The following is an 18,540-nucleotide window of genomic DNA, read 5'->3' as shown; positions in this document are numbered from 1 at the left end:
TCAAATTGTCAAACATAATACTGTACACATACTTTCATATGCAAACACAGGCAAACATTGACTGGAGGAGAGAGTCACTGTGTCTTTTCTGTTTGCTGAAGAGTAGCAGGAAGGTGTCTTTAGTCTTTTTATCAACCCAGATGTATATCATTACAATTCTTCCCTTGTGAGATGATTGTTTAAAATATATATATATGTGTATATATATATATATTTCTTATTATTTCAAATCCAGGAAGGGGGCTAAAATATCACGATACTCAAGACGAAGAGCAGACACTGAGCCTATACCTGGCTCACTCATTCAGTGACTATAATATCCATTTATTTGGCAGCTCTTTACTCACATTAGAGGATTACTTTCTGACCATTTTTTTATATGTTCCATAAATTTTATTTTGAGATATTGGGGGAGAGTGTTTATATATATATATATATATATATATATATATTTTTTTTTTTTTTTTTTTTTTTTTTCTTTTTAAGTCAAGGGAGGGTCAAGAGAAAATATTAATAGCAAGATGGAGGGCTTGCTTTAAAAAAACATCAAGTTAAATGCAAGATTTGACCCCCTCCTTATCACAATTTTTTTTACACTGCTTTTGTTAATATTGTTTGGATCAGTTACTTAATCACTGAAATAAGTCAAAACAGAGTGATTTGTTGAAGAAATTCCAACTTTGACTGTATGAGAAAGTAGATATAGCTTACTGATACTAAACCAAACTCATGACTGAGTCAGTTTTATAGAGCACATGAGAAAAGTTGACCTTAAATAAAATAAAATAATTAAAATATGATAAAATGAAAAACACCTCCTCATACATGTGTACTGAAAAGATTTTTCAAATGTTAAGGGGACATGTGTTTACTGCGAGTTGTATTGTCTATAAGAAAATGTTTGACTAAAACAGTGGATTACAAAACTGTAATATTATTCTACATTCTGCAGTAAATGTAGGGAATTTGAAATTGTCCTAATTTTATCAGGCCCCCCTCCCCCTATGGCATTCCATGGAAGTCCTTGGCCCCATTTTTAAGGCGACTGTTCTAGACAGGATTTGACATAAGTGTGTGTGAAAGACCACCAGAACTTCAACTACAGGCTGCTCATACTGCTGACAGACACTTCGGGCATCTTTATACTTTGCTTTATTGTTTATGTTGCAGGGAAGCGTGCCAGGATATACAGGGGCCACTTCAGGCACGCGTCCTTTTTTTTCATTATAATATCAATAGGTCCCCCACCCCCACCCTCCCTCTATCACCATCACACACACACACACACACACACACACACACACACACACACAACCAAAAGCACATGCTTGTGCAGTGTGAGATTAATAAACAACTCTGGTTTTACTTTTATGATGAATGCCATAGCTTAGAAATTTCATCCGGTTGCCATCTTGAAATCTTTAGCTTCATGTCAATTTGTTCAAATGTTTGTCCTAATGAATGTTTTCATCTACATTCAGATACATCTAACTTCCATCGCAATGATTATTTGTATTAATGTACAGTGTCATACCCATGTGACAAAATCAATAACCAGCGATGTGTTGGGATATAAAGTGGTTAAACTTACCTCTGAAGCGGTCAGCATAAGGAAAATAACCAAATACAAATCAACGGAGTCAGTAAATGATTTATTATTTTTAGGGCCCTTAAACCCCCCCCATGTTGTAAACCACATCCCTGCCAGCGACAGGTGCTGGAACCGACAGGCGACCAGAGTTCCTTCTAATCAATAAGGGGTTAGCGGTGTGTGTGTGTGTGTGTGTGTGTGTGTGTGTGTGTGTGTGTGTGAGTGTGTAAGTGTGTGTGTAAGTGTGTAAGTGTGTAAGTGTGTGTGTGTGCTGGGAGGGACGCTTTGGGGAGACAATAGCCGGGTTTGGAGCCACACGGTCGACCGTGCCGTTGATTACCATACAGCTGTTCGCATGAGGTCTAGACAAAGGCAACATGATAGTCCAAACTCTGCAGGACCCCCCTACCCACACGGGCACACACTCTTCTTACCGCCCCCCCCCACCCCCCCGCACCCTTCTTCAGCCTTCAGAGCACAGCAGAAGAGGCCTGAATAGCCGCTAGACGCACAATGCGGTCTTATCCGGGACCTGCCCACTCTTTGTCACCTCACACGCGTCAGAGTAATTATAATGTTGGATGTAAAGAAAGAAAGGCTATGTGCTATTCTTCCCCGCTTCCTTCTGATCTTTGTTTAGGAAAGCTCCAGAAAGAATAAAACCTTTCTAAACAATGATCTACAGGCCCGAAAACGATGTTAAAGTTAATTGCTGAGGTGATGTTTGATGAAATGCAGGAGGCATTAGTTAGTTGATGTCTTGGCACGCTCATTGTTTGAAAAAAACTCTGAAAGTCTAAATAATTGTACTTTCATGTACTTTCATTTTTAATTTTATAGTCAGTTTTGGAGGGAAGCTCATTCCTACCACACTGCTGTTCATAAAAAAAGAATTGTTCAATTTGACTCCTCTAAAACTTGAATAGTTTGTTATTAAAGTTCTATCAAATTGGCCTGTTGTTGAATGTTGGTCTACTTCGTACTTTTGTTATGATTCCGTCCCATCACTCAGATCAGTTTACATTTTTCTGGGTGATTAAGATTCATCCAGTAATACTAAACATATCTGCCTTGCGCCAGCTTCTTATACATATTCCTATCAAGAAGTTTGGCCAGATGTAATGTGGGTTGTCTAAATCCCCTGACAGGCCCCCTGTGTAAGGCTGCTCCCCTGAGGTCTGCTCTGGCTCCACCCCTTTGCCTGTGACGCGCAGCATTAGAGGGTATAAAACCACTCTGCGCCTTTACGCACCAGAACCAAAACAAGTGTAGTGCCGACCATAGGACAGCGGATAAGAAGAAGACGCGTATTTAAGAGACACCAAAAGGACCACAGAGTTCAAAGTGATGAAACTTTTTTGAAAGATTTTCAGTTTTCTTCAGCATCTTCTGGGAATATTATTGCACACAACGAATGCGGACATTCACTTAAAACTGGAAAGCAAATTCTGAGAAGAAATGGCACATCTGCACCTGAGATACCTCTTGGCTTTGGCCTTAGTGCACGTGGTAAGTTGGTTTTTTGTTTGTGCTTAAGTAACAATCTCAAAATGCCTTTACGTACGGCGCGCGTCTGATGTCAGTTTTCTATCATTACAGGTATTTTCCTCCGGTGTGTTTGAGCTGAAAATTCATTCATTCCACACGGCGCAACGCATCTGCAGAAGACACAGGGACTGTCATATATTTTTCAGGATTTGCCTGAAACATCCAGAGGATGTGATCTCAGCAGAGCCGCCTTGCACCTTCGGGACCGGACACACTAACGTCATCAGGGCCGATCACACCTCGATTTCTAGCAGCGCTCCCATCAGGGTGCCATTCCACTTCAAGTGGCCGGTAAATGGAAAAAATAATTACACAAGTAAATCCAGTATAGGAAAGACTCAGTTCTACGTTTGAGTTTTAATCTGAAATAATTGCTTGCGAAAAATTCCGAGTTACCATCATAAAAAGTTTTGAAAACTGCATAAATCTTCCCTTTCCAATTTTAATGACTGTTACCAAAAGCCATAGTTGATCTATTTCGGTCAAATGAGTGCGTAAAATACTCATATGAACTATATGCATAACTGAACTCACTTCTTTCTGTTTCAGGGAACATTTTCATTGATCATTGAAGCCTGGAACGCTGAATCCCCGACTGAATACACAGGTAGGTTATATCTTCCGGTCCATACAATGGATTAAATAAATTTTCCACGCACGCAGCTTCTGTGCAAGATGCTATTTGTTTAAAAATACGTATTCCTTCTGCAGACAACCAGAACAACCTTGTAAGCCGTCTGGCGACCAGGAGGAGACTTGCCATCGGCGAGGACTGGTCCCAGGATGTGCACTTTGGCGAGCAGAGCGAGCTGCGCTATTCCTACCACGTCTTCTGCGACGAGTACTACTTTGGAGACGGCTGCGCTGACTACTGCAGGCCGAGAGACGACACGCTGGGCCACTACACCTGCGACGAGGAGGGCAACCGCATCTGCCTGGAGGGCTGGAAGGGAAACTACTGCTCTGAACGTAAGTGTGCCTGAGTAATTACTGATGTGCCACTGAGCAGGGCACTCAAACCCTACACTAGCTCCCTGCGTCTAGTTCAGTGACTGGCTTGTGGAGGGAGCAGGAAAAAAAAGAAATTTATTTTATGGATTTTCAGTTACTTTTAGAAAAGTAACTGAAGTTACTTTTAGAAAAGTAACTGAAAAACTTCTCATCACATATATTTTTTTCTGTAGATTGATGTTACTTAAGATGAATCTATAGAAAAAATTTAACCCAACTTCATTCGATTTTTCCATCTTCTATGATATCACAAAAATGGTCAATTTGTAAAAAAAAAAAAAAAGAAGCATCTTTAAAAGAAGGATGGCTTCAAACTGCATCATCATGAGATTCTTCTTTTAATATACAAAACAGTGTAAAACAGCATTTTACAAATCACCATATGAACATACACATGAGTGGGTAAAAATTCTTAGAAAATTTAGAGAGTGGAGACAACTAAAGAAATGTGTACTTGAAGTGAAATCATAAAACAGGAACACAACACAACATTTGTAAGATAAGAATACCCAACAATAAAATACTAGTCTCAAGTTTCTTGAAGGCATGGATAAAAAGTGTTTTTTTTTATCTTACAACTCAGCTCATGGTTGATGTTTTGATCTCCTGAACAGACACTTCAGGCAAGAATCTATTCAGAGAGTACAGTCTTTCCTTTATCTGAGTGATGTCCTGTAGCGTTGTGTTTTACTCTTCTGTAAGACAGTCTGTGGTGTTCCATCTGCCTTTTGTTCTCTGTTACAATGAGAGAAAGAGCTGTGGCCCCCATTAGACACACACATTTTTCAAGGTGATCTGTGTGTGTGTGTGTGTGTGTTTGTGTGTGTGTGTGTGTGTAACGAGGAAGAGATAAAAAGAAAGCATTTCTCTCCGGCAGTGTGCCTACCAGCTGCTTGGCTTAATACTTAACCAACAGTGAAGTCTGGAACAGGGCTGGGGTCAGACAGGGGGCCCTGTACATGTGTGTGTGTGTGAGATGTATGAGAAGGCGTACCCATTGTAATCACACACCCTCCCCTCCCTCTCCTCCCCAGCCATCTGCTCAGCGGACTGCAGTGAGAGGCACGGCTACTGCGAGGCCCCAGGGGGCTGTACGTGTCGCATGGGCTGGCAGGGCCCCTCCTGCAATGAATGCGTCCGCTACCCAGGCTGCCTCCACGGGACGTGCAGCCAGCCATGGCAGTGTAACTGCCAGGAGGGCTGGGGGGGCCTCTTCTGTGACCAGGACCTCAACTACTGCACCAACCACAAGCCCTGTGCCAACGGAGCAACCTGCACCAACACAGGTCAGGGCAGCTACACCTGTACCTGCCGGCCCGGCTTCGGAGGCACCAACTGTGAGCTGGAAACCAACGAGTGTGACAGCAACCCCTGCAAGAACGGAGGCAGCTGCAATGTGAGTACACAACTCTGTTTAGTTTAAATTGGCACTAATACTAAAGTACTTTTAAAGAAACCAAACCATCACAGAGCAGATTGTCAACCTCTGCTGGTCTACAATAAATGTTGCACTTGATTTTACAAAAAAACTGCTGGATTGGGTTTATCCTAGTTCTACTATTTAAAAGGATAATTCAACGTTTTGGGAAATACACTTTTTCACCTTAGAGTGTTAGAGTTAGATGAGAAGATTGACAAAACTCTTATTTCTTAACATCCTGGCGTCTCCGTTGGTTGCCTGGTAATAGTTTGGCACACAATGCCCCTAAAACACTTAATTGTCATTTTTACATTTTTACACTTGGGATTTTGTAAACAAATGAGATATAACATGTTAATTAGTGAGCTTTTGAGGCACTGATAGATTGATTCTTTTTACCTGTGGACAGACGCTGTTTCCTCCTGTTTCCAGTCTTTATGCTCATCCTTTGTTCCAACCTTCAAAACAAATGGAGCAATCCCAGGAATAGAAGTCTTATTTACTAACTCACACAATCCCTGCCAGGCTGAGACCATTTCTAGATATTTCCTCCTTAACATTAATTCTTTTCTTTCTCTGTGCACAGGACCTGGAGAACGACTACTCATGCACCTGTCCACAGGGATTCTACGGTAAGAACTGCGAGATCATTGCCATGACGTGTGCAGATGGTCCCTGCTTCAACGGCGGCACCTGTGTGGAGACAATGACCGGAGGCTACACCTGCCGCTGCCCCCCTAGCTACACCGGCTCCAACTGTGAGAAGAAGCTGGACCGCTGCAGCAACAGGCCCTGTCTGAACGGTAAGCATGCAAGAGAGTCCACAGCTCTGGCGACATCTTGTGGATGAAGTGCAAATCTGCAGTTTCTTAGCTGAATACGAGCCTTTTTAGTGAATAGGTGTTAATGTCAACACTCCTGCATGAATGCGCTTGCAGCAGCTTACTACAGAGACAGCGTTAAATGTAATCCAATTAACACTCATCTTTAAAAACACTGCATGTCATCCTTGATCTGCTGGATGCTGAACAGAATAATTCTCCCCTCTGCAGGTGGTGACTGTCTGGACCTCGGCCAAAGTGTCCTGTGCCGCTGTCAGGCAGGCTTCACTGGTGCCAACTGCCAGGTCAACATCGACGACTGTGCTTCAAGCCCCTGCCAGAACGCCGGGACCTGCCAAGACGGTGTGAATGACTACACCTGCTCCTGCACCCTGGGGTACACTGGCAAGAACTGCAGCGTGCGCTCAGATGCCTGCGGCGCCCGTCCTTGCCAGAATGGTGGCACCTGCTTCACTCACTTCACTGGGCCAGTTTGCCAGTGCCCTAAAGGCTTTATGGGTCCAAGTTGTGAGTTCACACTTCAGCCCAGTTTCAAGCCTGCTTTGCGCCAAACCTCCCAGCCCTCCTCAGCCACCCTCACCGTCTCCTGCGTTCTGGCTGTCCTAGTGCTGGTTCTGGTGGCCGGCATTATCTTCCTGAGGAGGAGAAGGAGACTGCAGGGAAGGAAGCAGCTGAGCGACATTGCAGTTTACAATGACTTGGAGACGGTGAACAACCTGGGAGGAAGCGAGAGAGAGGCCTTCCTTGGTCCGAACGGCCTGTTCAAGATCAGCAACAGCACGGCCCGCCTCAGCCTTTCCCTCTGCCCGGACGGAAGATCCGGGTACAGGCAGAATCCTGTGGAGAGCGGCCGGGTCAGAGGCGAGCGTCAGGACTTTATGTGGAGGGACGAGGCCGGCCTGGGCTCTGGGGCAGGGCTGAGATGAAGCAGCACAGAATTCAGAGAGAGAACACAGACATTCACACAGGAGAAGAAGGATATTAGCACTTGCTGCTCCTCTCTCTTCATGTAAAGTGAAGACAGGAGCAAATTCATGAGCTGAAAGCCGCTCTGCTCATGTTGAAGATGACTTCAACAAAATATTGACAAATGAACTATTCTGATGAAGATGATTTACAAAGATTATTGACAAAGTATGTGGGGCAAAGCTCTTCCATGTTTAAGACCCAAAGAGACAAATAACACGATCGACTTTTCATTGGACCTATAACACAAACCAAATACAGGAAGTCACAATACTTTGAACACCTTTGGAAAACCCGCCCAAGAAATAAGTTTGATTGCTTTATTGTCTTTAATATCATTACTTTGTTTAATTGCTTCTTTTTTTTTTTTTTTACACAGCATTTTTGTTTTGCTTTTCAATCTTCCTTTGGCCATTATTTCCTTATTGTGAGTACCATCATTTTTATTCTTTATATTATTTATTTATTTGATAACTTATGTTCATGGCTTCACTTTGATTGTTACAGATGTAGAAATATATTTATATGATGCTGAATGAAGACCGACGCTTGATGTTGTATCTGGATGTTATATTGGCTGCAAAGGATGTGTGAAATATCCCAAAGATATTCAGTGCAGGGATATAAGGAAAATGTGCTTTATCACACAGTCAGCCCCTACTGTAATTTATATAAATACATATATGTATACAGTATATACTACTGATCACATTGCTCTTTCATGTGCCATTTTGTGTTCATGCCAAAGTTTGTGTTATGTTACATATTTTCATTCATATTTAATTTCATCATGTTGTGGTTGTGATATGGAATAAAAGATCTGTTTTGATACGATTCTGGACTGAAGTCACTTCTTGTAGTTAGAGGAAATTAAGATCATATCAGAGAAGTGTCACATTTTGCATTGTATAGGTGGTTAATAGCCTAGGTACTTTAGTTTGTCATGTTATGGTGATTATTTTCATTTCATATTATCAATTAATTTGCTGAGTGTTTTCTTAGTTCACTGATTTATTGTTGAGTCCCAGAAAATAGTTGCAAATTGCTTGTTTTGTCCGACCAAGAGTCCAAACTCAAAGATATTTAATGTATAATGACATAAAACAGAGAAAAGCAGCAAATCTGCACACTGGAAAAGCTGGAACTAGAAAATCTTGGCTTTCAACATAAATAATTATAATCAAAATAGTAACTGATTAATTTTCTGTTAATTGATTAATTGAGTAATCAATTAATTATCTTAGCTCTGGCAGAGTTCACACCAACTGTATGAAACACCATTTACATGAGATATTATGTAAGATGTTATGATGTGTTGGTTCTGTAATATCTAAGCATGTCGACCTCTTGCATTGTCACACTTATGGCTTCTGTTCTGATTGGCTGAAATACAGTCCATGCAATATGTAAAACATAAGACATAAACACAAACATGTGACTACTCAACAAGTAGCTGACAATAAAAAAGTAAAATAAAATATTAAATAAAGTCAATTAATTAGTTAAAGAACCATATCAGCAGTTGGTCAGAATAACATTTATTATTTATTCATTTCTTAGAGTGACCATCAGTTTATGCTTAATAGATCTTAATATATTGAGAGGGATAACAATATGCAGCCATAAAAATAACATTTTTTTAAATTGTTTTTTCAGGTCTGGACCCAACAGCTTTTCCAGTTATTCCATATTCAAACAGGTAAGTTACTTGTTTTGCATCATATTTCATGGAAAGGATCAACTTTTCCCTTTTCACAGCAGCCATTTTGACATAGCAAAGCAGGAAAAACACAGTTGTAAATAATGACATTAAACATGGCTTCATTCCATTCATTCCAATTGTCCCAGTAAACCATGGCAGTGAGCGAGCATGCACAATATCAGCTCACTGAAATGGAATGAGGACATTATTAATTCCATCTGTGCCTTTCCTGCTTGACAAGTCAGAATGTGTGCCCTATTCTTGTGAAAAAACATTTCATTTACCTCTCAGCAGGTAGGTTAATGTTTCCATTAAATACATGTCCAGAACAATCTCAAAGCATTTCTCTTATCATGGACGATCAACATCATTTTCTTGTTTTTCTGCTGGCTGTAAGCACAGGGTTTTTTCCCCCAAGTATGCAGGCTATCTCTTCTCTGAACAGCCTCCTCAATGTTCCATCACAGCACGTGAGTTTGTAGTGGCCTTTTAATATTGTTTGTATAATTTAACCGACACTGTGTGTGTATATGTATGTCACACAGATCATCTATCAAAAACTGTCCAATATAAACCTTTCTTGAACAGTGGTTTAAAGGCTATGTAGTTGTTTACGTGGTGTCGGGCTCATTGGGCGGTTTGTGTTTTTGTTTAGGCTTGTGACGTCATCAGCCTAATTGATGCAATTCGAGCAATTAGATGCCACACTTGTTGTTGCTTCCTGACATTTTAGAAACTGCAAATATGACTCTGCAGTAACTCTCCTCAATAAGTTAAACTGTTAAACAATGTTTCTCCTGACTTTTTGGGGGCAATGGACTTAGGTCTATTTAAAAGATAATGACATGGAAATAGTTGTGCGCTTTTTGGATGGATACTCTGTAAATAAACATCCCAGGAGAGAGAGAGAGAGAAAAAAAACTGACTCCATCCTCTGCTTATGCTCAGCTGTCTTTGCCGTCGTCGCCTCCCAGCGCTGCTCTCTACTCGTGTTGAAGAAGACGAGAAACAAGTCAGACTAGTTCAGACCAGAGATGGCAGCCGGCCGGACCGCGACGACGCTTAAGGTAAATGACGAAGTTCCTTCCTTGGATTTGGATCAGGCGGGCAATATCCCGAAGAGGCATGCCCGAGTCACCGTGAAGTACAACAGGAAGGAGCTACAGCGGCGGCTCGACGTGGAGAAGTGGATCGACGAGAACTTGGACCGGCTGTACGCGGGTCAGGTGGGTAGATGTGCCTGAGAGCAAGAAACTAGAATAAAACTGCCTTGGCTGGTCTGTTTTTAATATGTGTAGTGTATAGTGTACTGTATGTTATAATAAGACAATAGTCTATCAAGAGTTTCAAATAATTATATCGTTTATAATTTTTTAGGAAGTAGGGGAGAACGGGGTAAATAGAGTCAGTGGCCAAAATGAGCCACCCCCTTTATCTAGGTAACCATAAGCAAAAGTAATCATGTGACCACAAATTAAGAAAGAATACTTCACATTACTCGATTCATCTTGGACTCAAGCACATGGAGAGAGTAGTCAGCAAAACAGAGCATTTTTGTCATGCCAAGTGAATTCATCATGTCACTAAAGTTATCAGTCTTGTATCTTAATTAAAAAAGAGAAGTTTTGGACATTATTACACGTTGATTTAAGTCAGTGTAAGCTACAAAATAAACTTGTCATAAACTTAGCATAATTGTGGATCTGATCCACTGTGTGAAACAGTTTTGTCAAAATGGAGGTTGTGGGGTAAAACGTGCCAGTGATGTTGGGGCAAGTTGAGTCAATGGTTCAATTTACCCCCAAAATTATTTTCTGATATTCTAGAGGCTAGAGACACTGCTCATGTTTGATCCATGTTACAAGTGCTACATTGTTGATGAATGAATACCTAATTGTTGACTAATGTTATATTTAAGTCACAAACAAACATGCTGTACATACAGACAGGTGACAAATTTAAGGAAAAGCCGACATAAAGTGTCTTAGTAAGGTGTTGGGCCACCACATGCTTCAATACGCATTGATTCTAAAAGTCTCTGAACTCTTATAGAGGGATGAACACATTTCTTCCAAAAGATATTCCCTCATCTGATGTTTTGATGATGGTGGTAGAGAGCGCTGTCTAACACCTCAGTCCAAAATCTGCCATAGATGTTCAACTGGGTTGACATCTGCTGTCTGTGAAGGCCATAGCATATGATTCACATCATTTTCATACTCATCAAACCATTCAGTGACCCCTCCTACCCTACGAATTGGAGCATTGTCATCCTGGAAGAGACCACTCCCATCAGGATAGAAATGTTTCATCATAGGATAAAGCTGATCACTCACAACAACTTTGTATTGATTTGCAGTGACTCTTCCCTCTTAGGGGATAAGTGGACCCAAACCAGGCCAGCAAAATGCCCCCCAAAGCATAACAGAGCCACCAGACCCCCTCACTGTAGGGGTCAAGCTTTCAGACCTGTACTGGTTTTTCCTGTAATTTGTCACCTGTCTGTATACACAAAAGCACATTTACACACACATTCTTTCTTTAAGTAACGCACAAAGATCACAGTTTAATCTCTACTGAAAATGTTGAGGTAACATGTTGAACAACAAGACACAAACATATGATTTTACTTAAAAGTACAAGTTTTTGCCTTTTGTTAAATTGATGACATTAATAAAGTTCAAATTTATTTTTAATTTTATAATTAATTTGTTTGATTTTGTGTAATTTTTATATCAGTATATAATGGTAGCACTATGCTCATGTTACCCCTACCTTGGGGTAAGTTGTGCCATTCGACTAACTTTTTGATGGCTCATTGTTCTTAAACCATAATAACTAGATAACTTGTTTTAATTTCCGTGGGTAAACAACAACCTGAAGTGTATATGTAGTAACTATTATTTGAAACAAATACATTTTCATTTTGCAGTAAAATCATCATATGTAAAAAGTGGCTCGTGTTGCCTCGTTCTCCCCTACCTTCCCTGAAAGTAGAAAATGAGCCAGAGAACTTTAAATATGAAGTGAAAGTTGTTCAATATGACTATGTAATATTGAGGCGGATTGAGACATCATGACATCATAGTCCTGAGACTCAGCGACAAGCCTACTATGATCTATGAGGTGTTTAGGAGAGAGGAGAGGTGGGGCAGCCTGCTTCTCCTTACAAGGCCAAGCATCCTGTGGATGTGAGGTCCATCGCTGTCCACTTCTCAGAGATCTGTATCTGTCTTGTGGCTTTCTGCCTTACATGGGCACTGAGAGGGGGATGAATGATGAGAAGAAAATGAGGAGGGGAAGGTTGCAGAGGAGGGAGCGCTCATTTGTATGTCCCAGGAGGAGGTAAACACTGCGCATCTGGCCGCTGGGGCAGCTGACAGGAGGTTAGGCTCTCAGGAGGAGAGTGTATTTTGGACATTGTGTTGTGTGATTGTGTTGTTAGAGGCGGAGGATGTTGATGATAAGAATATGAAATTCAGATTATCACAATGATAAAGCAGCTCTGGGAAGCGAAAGGACCAAACAGCCTGGATTTCACAGAGAGCTTTTGCCTCCAGCCAGTGGCATATTTAGAATAACCTTATGAAAATAAAAGATTAATTTTACAGGCAAATAAAGAAACAAATTTTGGAAATTGATTTGAATATGATTTAAATACTTATAATCAGTTTTCTGATGATAACAAAAGGTCAGTGATGATAACAAGTGTCATTTTGTTGCACCAAGTCATGTCGCTCACAAAACCAGACAAACCCTTATTATTTTATTACTGTTTCAGGTAAGAGACACATGCCTGTATGAGTTTTAGTGTATAGAAATGAAGCTGGTGGGATGTAGAGTTGCAGTCCTGTATGTGCCAAGGGCCCAAACTAATTACAGAGACAGTGCAGTGCAGTGGTGTGGACAGGCGGGTGGGATTGTCCTTTCACTCAGTTGGTACAATGGCTGTTTGTTCAAACAGAGCAGGCCACTGTTACAGTATTACGTGAGCATTGTTACTATTCAGCCTCCACAGCCTGAACATACAGATGATGGGCATGCATCATGTACAGACTGAATCCAAAGTCTTCAATTGCTCTTAAAACTGAAAATGCTTTATTTTGGAGTTAGTTGTGTAAATGTGTGTGGAATTAATAACTGAGATGCATGTTACATATGGTTCACACATGCAGAACTTCTCTCTGTGCTGCATAAAAGTACTTGAAGAATGTCTTCCCTCATATTCACAAGCATCTGTATGTGTAATTGACTGAGTGCTGGACAACATGGCAAAATAAACCTATTTCAGTGTTCATTTGGGCACATGACTGTTGTTTTAAGACAGACTTTAAAAACCGTGAACTCGTCCTTTAAAGCTACACTATCGATATTTTATATTAACAATGGATCAGATGATTATGTGTGATGTGGATCAATTAATACAGTTCAAACTATTCCTTTAAGTATGCAGAATTTTGTTTTAAATTCTAGCTGGAGATCCAAAGGTTTCAGATGATACCAACTATGTTATGATTACAGAGAAACATGTATGATGCACAAATCATCTTGAATTTTCTATTTTAAGTAATGATGCAACTAAAGAAGTAATGCTGGGCTTTAAATATGTCAGTTGCTTTATATACAGAAGGGTGACAAATTAAAGGAAAAACTGGTCCAGGTCTGAATGCTTGACCCCTACAGTGAGGAGATCTGGTGGCTCTGTAATGCTTTGGGAGGCATTTTGCTGGCCTGGTTTGGGTCCACTTGTCCCCTTAGAGGGAAGAGTCACTGCAAATCAATACAAAGTTGTTGTGAGCGATCAGCTTTATCCTATGATGAAACATTTCTATCCTGATGGGAGTGGTCTCTTCCAGGATGACAATGCTCCAATTCCTCGGGGAACGAGGGGGTCACTGAATGGATTGATGAGTATGAAAATGATGTGAATCAGATCTTAACCCAATTAAACCACTATGGGAGATTTTGGGAAGACGTGTTAGACAGAGCTCTCCACCGCCATCAACAAAACACCAAATTAGGGAATATCTTTTTGAGAGATGGTGTTCATCCCTCCGGTAGAGTTTAGAGACTTGTAGAATCAATGCCAAGGCTGATGAGCACTATTCTTCCAAAAGATATTCCCTCATTTGGTGTTTTGATGACGATGGTGGAGAGTGCCATCTAACACGTCAGTCCAAAATCTCCCATAGTGGTTTAATTGGGTTGAGATCTGATTCACATCATTTTCATACTCATCAAACCATTCAGTGACCCCTCATGCCCTGTGAATTGGGGCATTGTCATCCTGGAAGAGACCACTCCCATCAGGATAGAAATGTTTCATCATAGGATAAAGATTAACACTTAGAACAACTTTGTATTGATTTACAGTGACCCTTCCCTTTAAATGGACCCAAACCATGCCAGCAAAATGCCCCTCACAGCATAACAGAGCCACCAGATCCCCTCACTGTAGGGGTCAAGTATTCAGACCTGTACCTGTTTTTCCTTTAATTTGTCATCCATCTGTATAATATACTCAGTGAGTGGACTATATGGGAAAACTGTGTGGGAATTCCTTGACTTGAGGACGAGAGCATGGTTCAAGATAAATAATTAATGTGTGTCATAAGTGTGTGGCCTTGCATGAGGACTCATTTCAGTTGCGTGTGTGTGTGTGTGTTTTCATCATGTGTGTTAAATTCAGGAGCGTGATATACCAGAGGAGGTGAACATTGATGACTTGATTGACCAGCCTAATGACGAGGAGCGAGTCAAACAGTTAAAGGTAACATGACCCATTATGGAGCGCAATCACTTTATCCATACTGAATAAGAGTGGGTTGGTTATGATATAGGAAGAGGGATTGCAATGCAGTGGATTTTCTAAATTATACAGCATTGTTGAAGTTGTGATCAGTGAATTTCTGCACCAAGATGCACAGATTTTGTTCAGGGAGTCACTTAGAAACAGACATGTTTTTACGTTAAGTTAATATCATTATACAGTATTAATTAGTGAATCATAGGGACAGGAACAGATTTTCAGTGCTTACGTTAGAATTTTGAAGATAAATACATGATCATGTGACTGGTAATCTTACATCACCCCGCTTTTTTAAACAGGAACTGCTTCGAAAGTGCCGTAACAACACAGAGGTAGGTTTTAACTTTGAAATTATATTTCCAACTCAAGATTAGTCCTTGATGCACACATTACACATGCAAATGTACAGTATACCTGTCTGCACACACACACACACACAGACACACACACAGGTCACACACAGTTTAACTGAAGCTGTAGCATCTGATACCTCCATCATCCGACAGTCACTCCACAAGCCTCAACAATGGCTTTGTGTGCTCTCTTCTCTTTCTTTCCATTTTACCCCTGAAACAATGAGTCTTTCTGGACTCAAACGTCTGCCTGGCTGTGGCCTGTTCAGAAATGCAAACACAGGCAAAAGAGCAGTGAGAGTCAGTGTAGCTGCTGCTTTTCTTACTCAGACCTACATGGTTTAATTGAGCCTGACATGGAGTGTCATTAAGAGTTTCCTGCATTTTTAAGAAATATGTGATATGAGATAGCAGCTCTCCACCTACTTCCCTGTACATTTGTTTCATATTACATAAAAAGCCAGCGGTCATGACTCATTGTAAAATAGCCATGGTCAAGATCAGAATTCAGATTACACCGCTGATTAATGGCTTCAAATGGAAAACAAAAACACGTGAACCCGGAGTCGAACAAATATTTACAGTTGGTATTTATTCGAGAATGAGACTGGATGTGTTGACCACCTCTACTGGCACTGTTGCCATAACACACCACATCTGGGTGCTGTGTCTTCATCAGGCCATAAAAGCTCTGAATTTACACAAAGTCAGCAGTGGCAGTGATGTGCTTTAGTCTTGCATGCGCATTCATATCACAACCTAGTGACTCAGGTCCAGCATTTAAACTTGGTGTACAACAGTAAGTCACATTAACAGCACAAAACAGTCCACAGAGGGGGAACTTCCTCCTCTGTGGCCTTATCCTCCCACAGCTCTCCAAGGTCTTCTTCCATCTATGGAGAAAGATATGAAACACTCAACAAAAATATGTAGTGACTGACTGAATGCAATTTAACTGGCAGTTTTTTTTCCTGCTTAACTCCTGATTGCTATTTGTTGTTTGATGCTCTGATAAGTATAGTATTAGGCATTTAATGCGTGGTCTGAGAACAAAAATGGTAGAAAGCTTATCTAGCTAATATATTTTAACTGACATAGTGGTTTTTACTAACTATGCAAATAAACAAGAGGTTTGCTGTCAGTGACCCAGATTCCTCCATATTAAGTATTTTTCTGTTACAACACAACTTAGATCCTTCCCTTAAAAGGATCCACATATAGCTGCGCCTTTACCTCCTCTGTAACGACAGCACGCTTTTTACCAAATGTTTGTGCTTAATGGCATAAGGTCTGTGGAAGATAATATGCTATATATAGTATAGGTGCATATATTGTATTATAATAAGCCTCCATCTTACATGCATCTTATCTTACCCTTTCTATATGCTAAATTTTTATCATTCCAGTATTTAATTCCTGTAGTTTGATGAATGTATGCCAGTTGTGTTAAACGACTGAGATAAAGAATAAGGATACAAATTATATTTTTTGGTTATTACCAACAAATCTCAGGACCAAAAGCAACAATGTTTTAGTCCAACTCAGTACTTCCATTGTCGCATCACAGCGAGTCACAAATACATGTGTTTATAATTTCCAAAAACAACTGGTTAGAGTAGTTTTTAACAAATGTTATTCAAACAGATGGAAATAGTACATTTGTTGGGGACTATTTTTAGCCGCGGACTTAGCACCAGTGAATATCTATAGCTGCAGGCTGGTGCATGTGGAAACGACTGATAATAAACAATAGTGCTCATGTTCACTGTAATGAATGAACATGTCACTCAGTGCAACGTTGTGGCTCATTGATGTGTTTTTAATCATTTTTGGACAACATTGGAGCTGTATGGCACAAAGGAATGAGATATGTCAGGCTTTTGATACACAGACAATACTCTAGTATCAATTTATTGTTGCTTTTGATGGGATTTGTTGATAATAAGAACTATAGAATACTACCAGTTTTATTTTTTAATGTCTACATGTCTGAAAAATTACAAGTTTAAGGTATTTGACGCTAACCTGGCTCTGTCCAAAGGTACCAGCATCTTTAAAGCTCACCAATTAAGTCTTCAGCATTGTATGGTTGCTCTGACAAAGGCTTATTTGAACACGTACCTTGTAAAATTCTGTATATCTCCATTTCATGTGACACATAATCATCCTCAGACCTTCATCAGAGAGCTAGTGGGAAAGCTGGAGGGAGTTCACAAGCAGGACGAGCTGCAGAGCGAAGGCATCGAACATCCGATCATCTGCCACAGCCATCACCGCCATGAGCCCTACCACTTTCACAACCCACAGCACCAATCCCACCACCAACGAGGCCAAAACCAGACCCTCTGACGAATCCCCCATCAACGCACACACACACACACACACACACACACACACACACACACACATACACACTGTCATGACATGAAAACAGAAATGTCAGTTATATTGGACAATGGAAGGCAAAGATCAAGGAAAGAAAATCTACCCTGAAACTTTTTAAATAATACACTCATTTGCTTTCCTGCAGAAATTAGGATAAGAAGATTGATACCACTCTCATGTATGTCTGTTAAATATGATGGTGATAAGCTACTTAGCTTAGCTTAGTTTAGCATAAAGACTGGAAACGGGGAAACCGCTAACCTGGCTCTGTCCAAAGGTACCAGCATCTTTAAAGCTCACTAACTAACACATTTTATATTGTTTGTTTGTTCCATGAAAAAACTGAAGTTTAAAAAGTTTGCAGCTGAGAGCAGTAACTTCCTGTTGGTTGCCTGGCAGCCTCATGATAAAGACATAGCTCCAGGAAACCACAGCGCCCAGCAAAGAAATAGTCCTGCACAGGACCTTGGTTAAACCACAACTTGACGTTTTTACACTTCAGCTTTTGTACAGAAACAAGATATATGTTAATTAATTAGCTTTAGAGGTGCTGATAGGCAGATTTTGTTACCTTTGGACAAAGCCAATCTAACACTTTTATTCTTTCCAACCAGCAATAGATAGGAGAGAGGTATCATCTAACTTTTGACAAGAAAGGAAGCATATCCTATGCTATTCCTGTAAACACTAAAACACTTAATAATAAGATATGAAATAGAAATGATCACAACTGTAAAGTTAGTCAAAGAGCAAGGCCTTAACTCTCAATGTGCCATTCAGCATAGTCAATAATCATACAGGAAGAAATGCATCATAGAAATATTCATTTTTCCATTGACAGTATCCCCAAAAGACCAGGATGCATTGCAGCTGCAAAGCATGTGACTCACTTTAACTTGACTGGAAAAAAATG

The 18,540-nt window shown here is 40.4% G+C and overlaps 2 protein-coding genes across 2 annotated transcripts; both read left to right on the top strand.

Moving 5' to 3' along the window:
* Positions 1–2,868: 2,868 nt before the first annotated feature.
* dlb (deltaB) lies at positions 2,869–8,209 on the top strand. The gene is made up of 7 exons (XM_042432178.1): positions 2,869–3,100; positions 3,191–3,430; positions 3,689–3,746; positions 3,851–4,108; positions 5,185–5,546; positions 6,157–6,373; positions 6,623–8,209. Exons 1-7 carry the CDS (start codon positions 3,050–3,052, stop codon positions 7,336–7,338), a joined length of 1,902 nt encoding a protein of 633 aa, XP_042288112.1. The 5' UTR covers positions 2,869–3,049; the 3' UTR covers positions 7,339–8,209.
* A 1,576-nt stretch (positions 8,210–9,785) lies between these two features.
* Positions 9,786–17,856, top strand: ppp1r14aa (protein phosphatase 1, regulatory (inhibitor) subunit 14Aa). Its single transcript, XM_042432179.1, has 4 exons — positions 9,786–10,306; positions 14,770–14,850; positions 15,189–15,221; positions 17,415–17,856. The coding sequence occupies exons 1-4, from the start codon at positions 10,115–10,117 to the stop codon at positions 17,589–17,591; spliced, it is 483 nt and encodes a 160-aa protein (XP_042288113.1). The 5' UTR covers positions 9,786–10,114; the 3' UTR covers positions 17,592–17,856.
* Positions 17,857–18,540: the final 684 nt, after the last annotated feature.

The sequence above is a fragment of the Thunnus maccoyii genome, chromosome 13 (assembly GCF_910596095.1).
Source record: "Thunnus maccoyii chromosome 13, fThuMac1.1, whole genome shotgun sequence".
NCBI classification, from domain to species: Eukaryota; Metazoa; Chordata; class Actinopteri; order Scombriformes; family Scombridae; genus Thunnus; species Thunnus maccoyii.
This window is presented reverse-complemented; position numbering and strand designations above follow the sequence as displayed.

Coding starts and splice junctions, on each gene's coding strand:
- ppp1r14aa (XM_042432179.1), top strand. CDS start 10,115: ATGGCAGCCGGCCGGACCGCGACGACGCTTAAGGTAAATGACGAAGTT. Junction 10,307..14,769: donor ACCGGCTGTACGCGGGTCAG/GTGGGTAGATGT, acceptor TGTTAAATTCAG/GAGCGTGATATACCAGAGGA. Junction 14,851..15,188: donor AGCGAGTCAAACAGTTAAAG/GTAACATGACCC, acceptor TTTTTTAAACAG/GAACTGCTTCGAAAGTGCCG.
- dlb (XM_042432178.1), top strand. CDS start 3,050: ATGGCACATCTGCACCTGAGATACCTCTTGGCTTTGGCCTTAGTGCAC. Junction 3,101..3,190: donor CTTTGGCCTTAGTGCACGTG/GTAAGTTGGTTT, acceptor CTATCATTACAG/GTATTTTCCTCCGGTGTGTT. Junction 6,374..6,622: donor CAACAGGCCCTGTCTGAACG/GTAAGCATGCAA, acceptor TCCCCTCTGCAG/GTGGTGACTGTCTGGACCTC.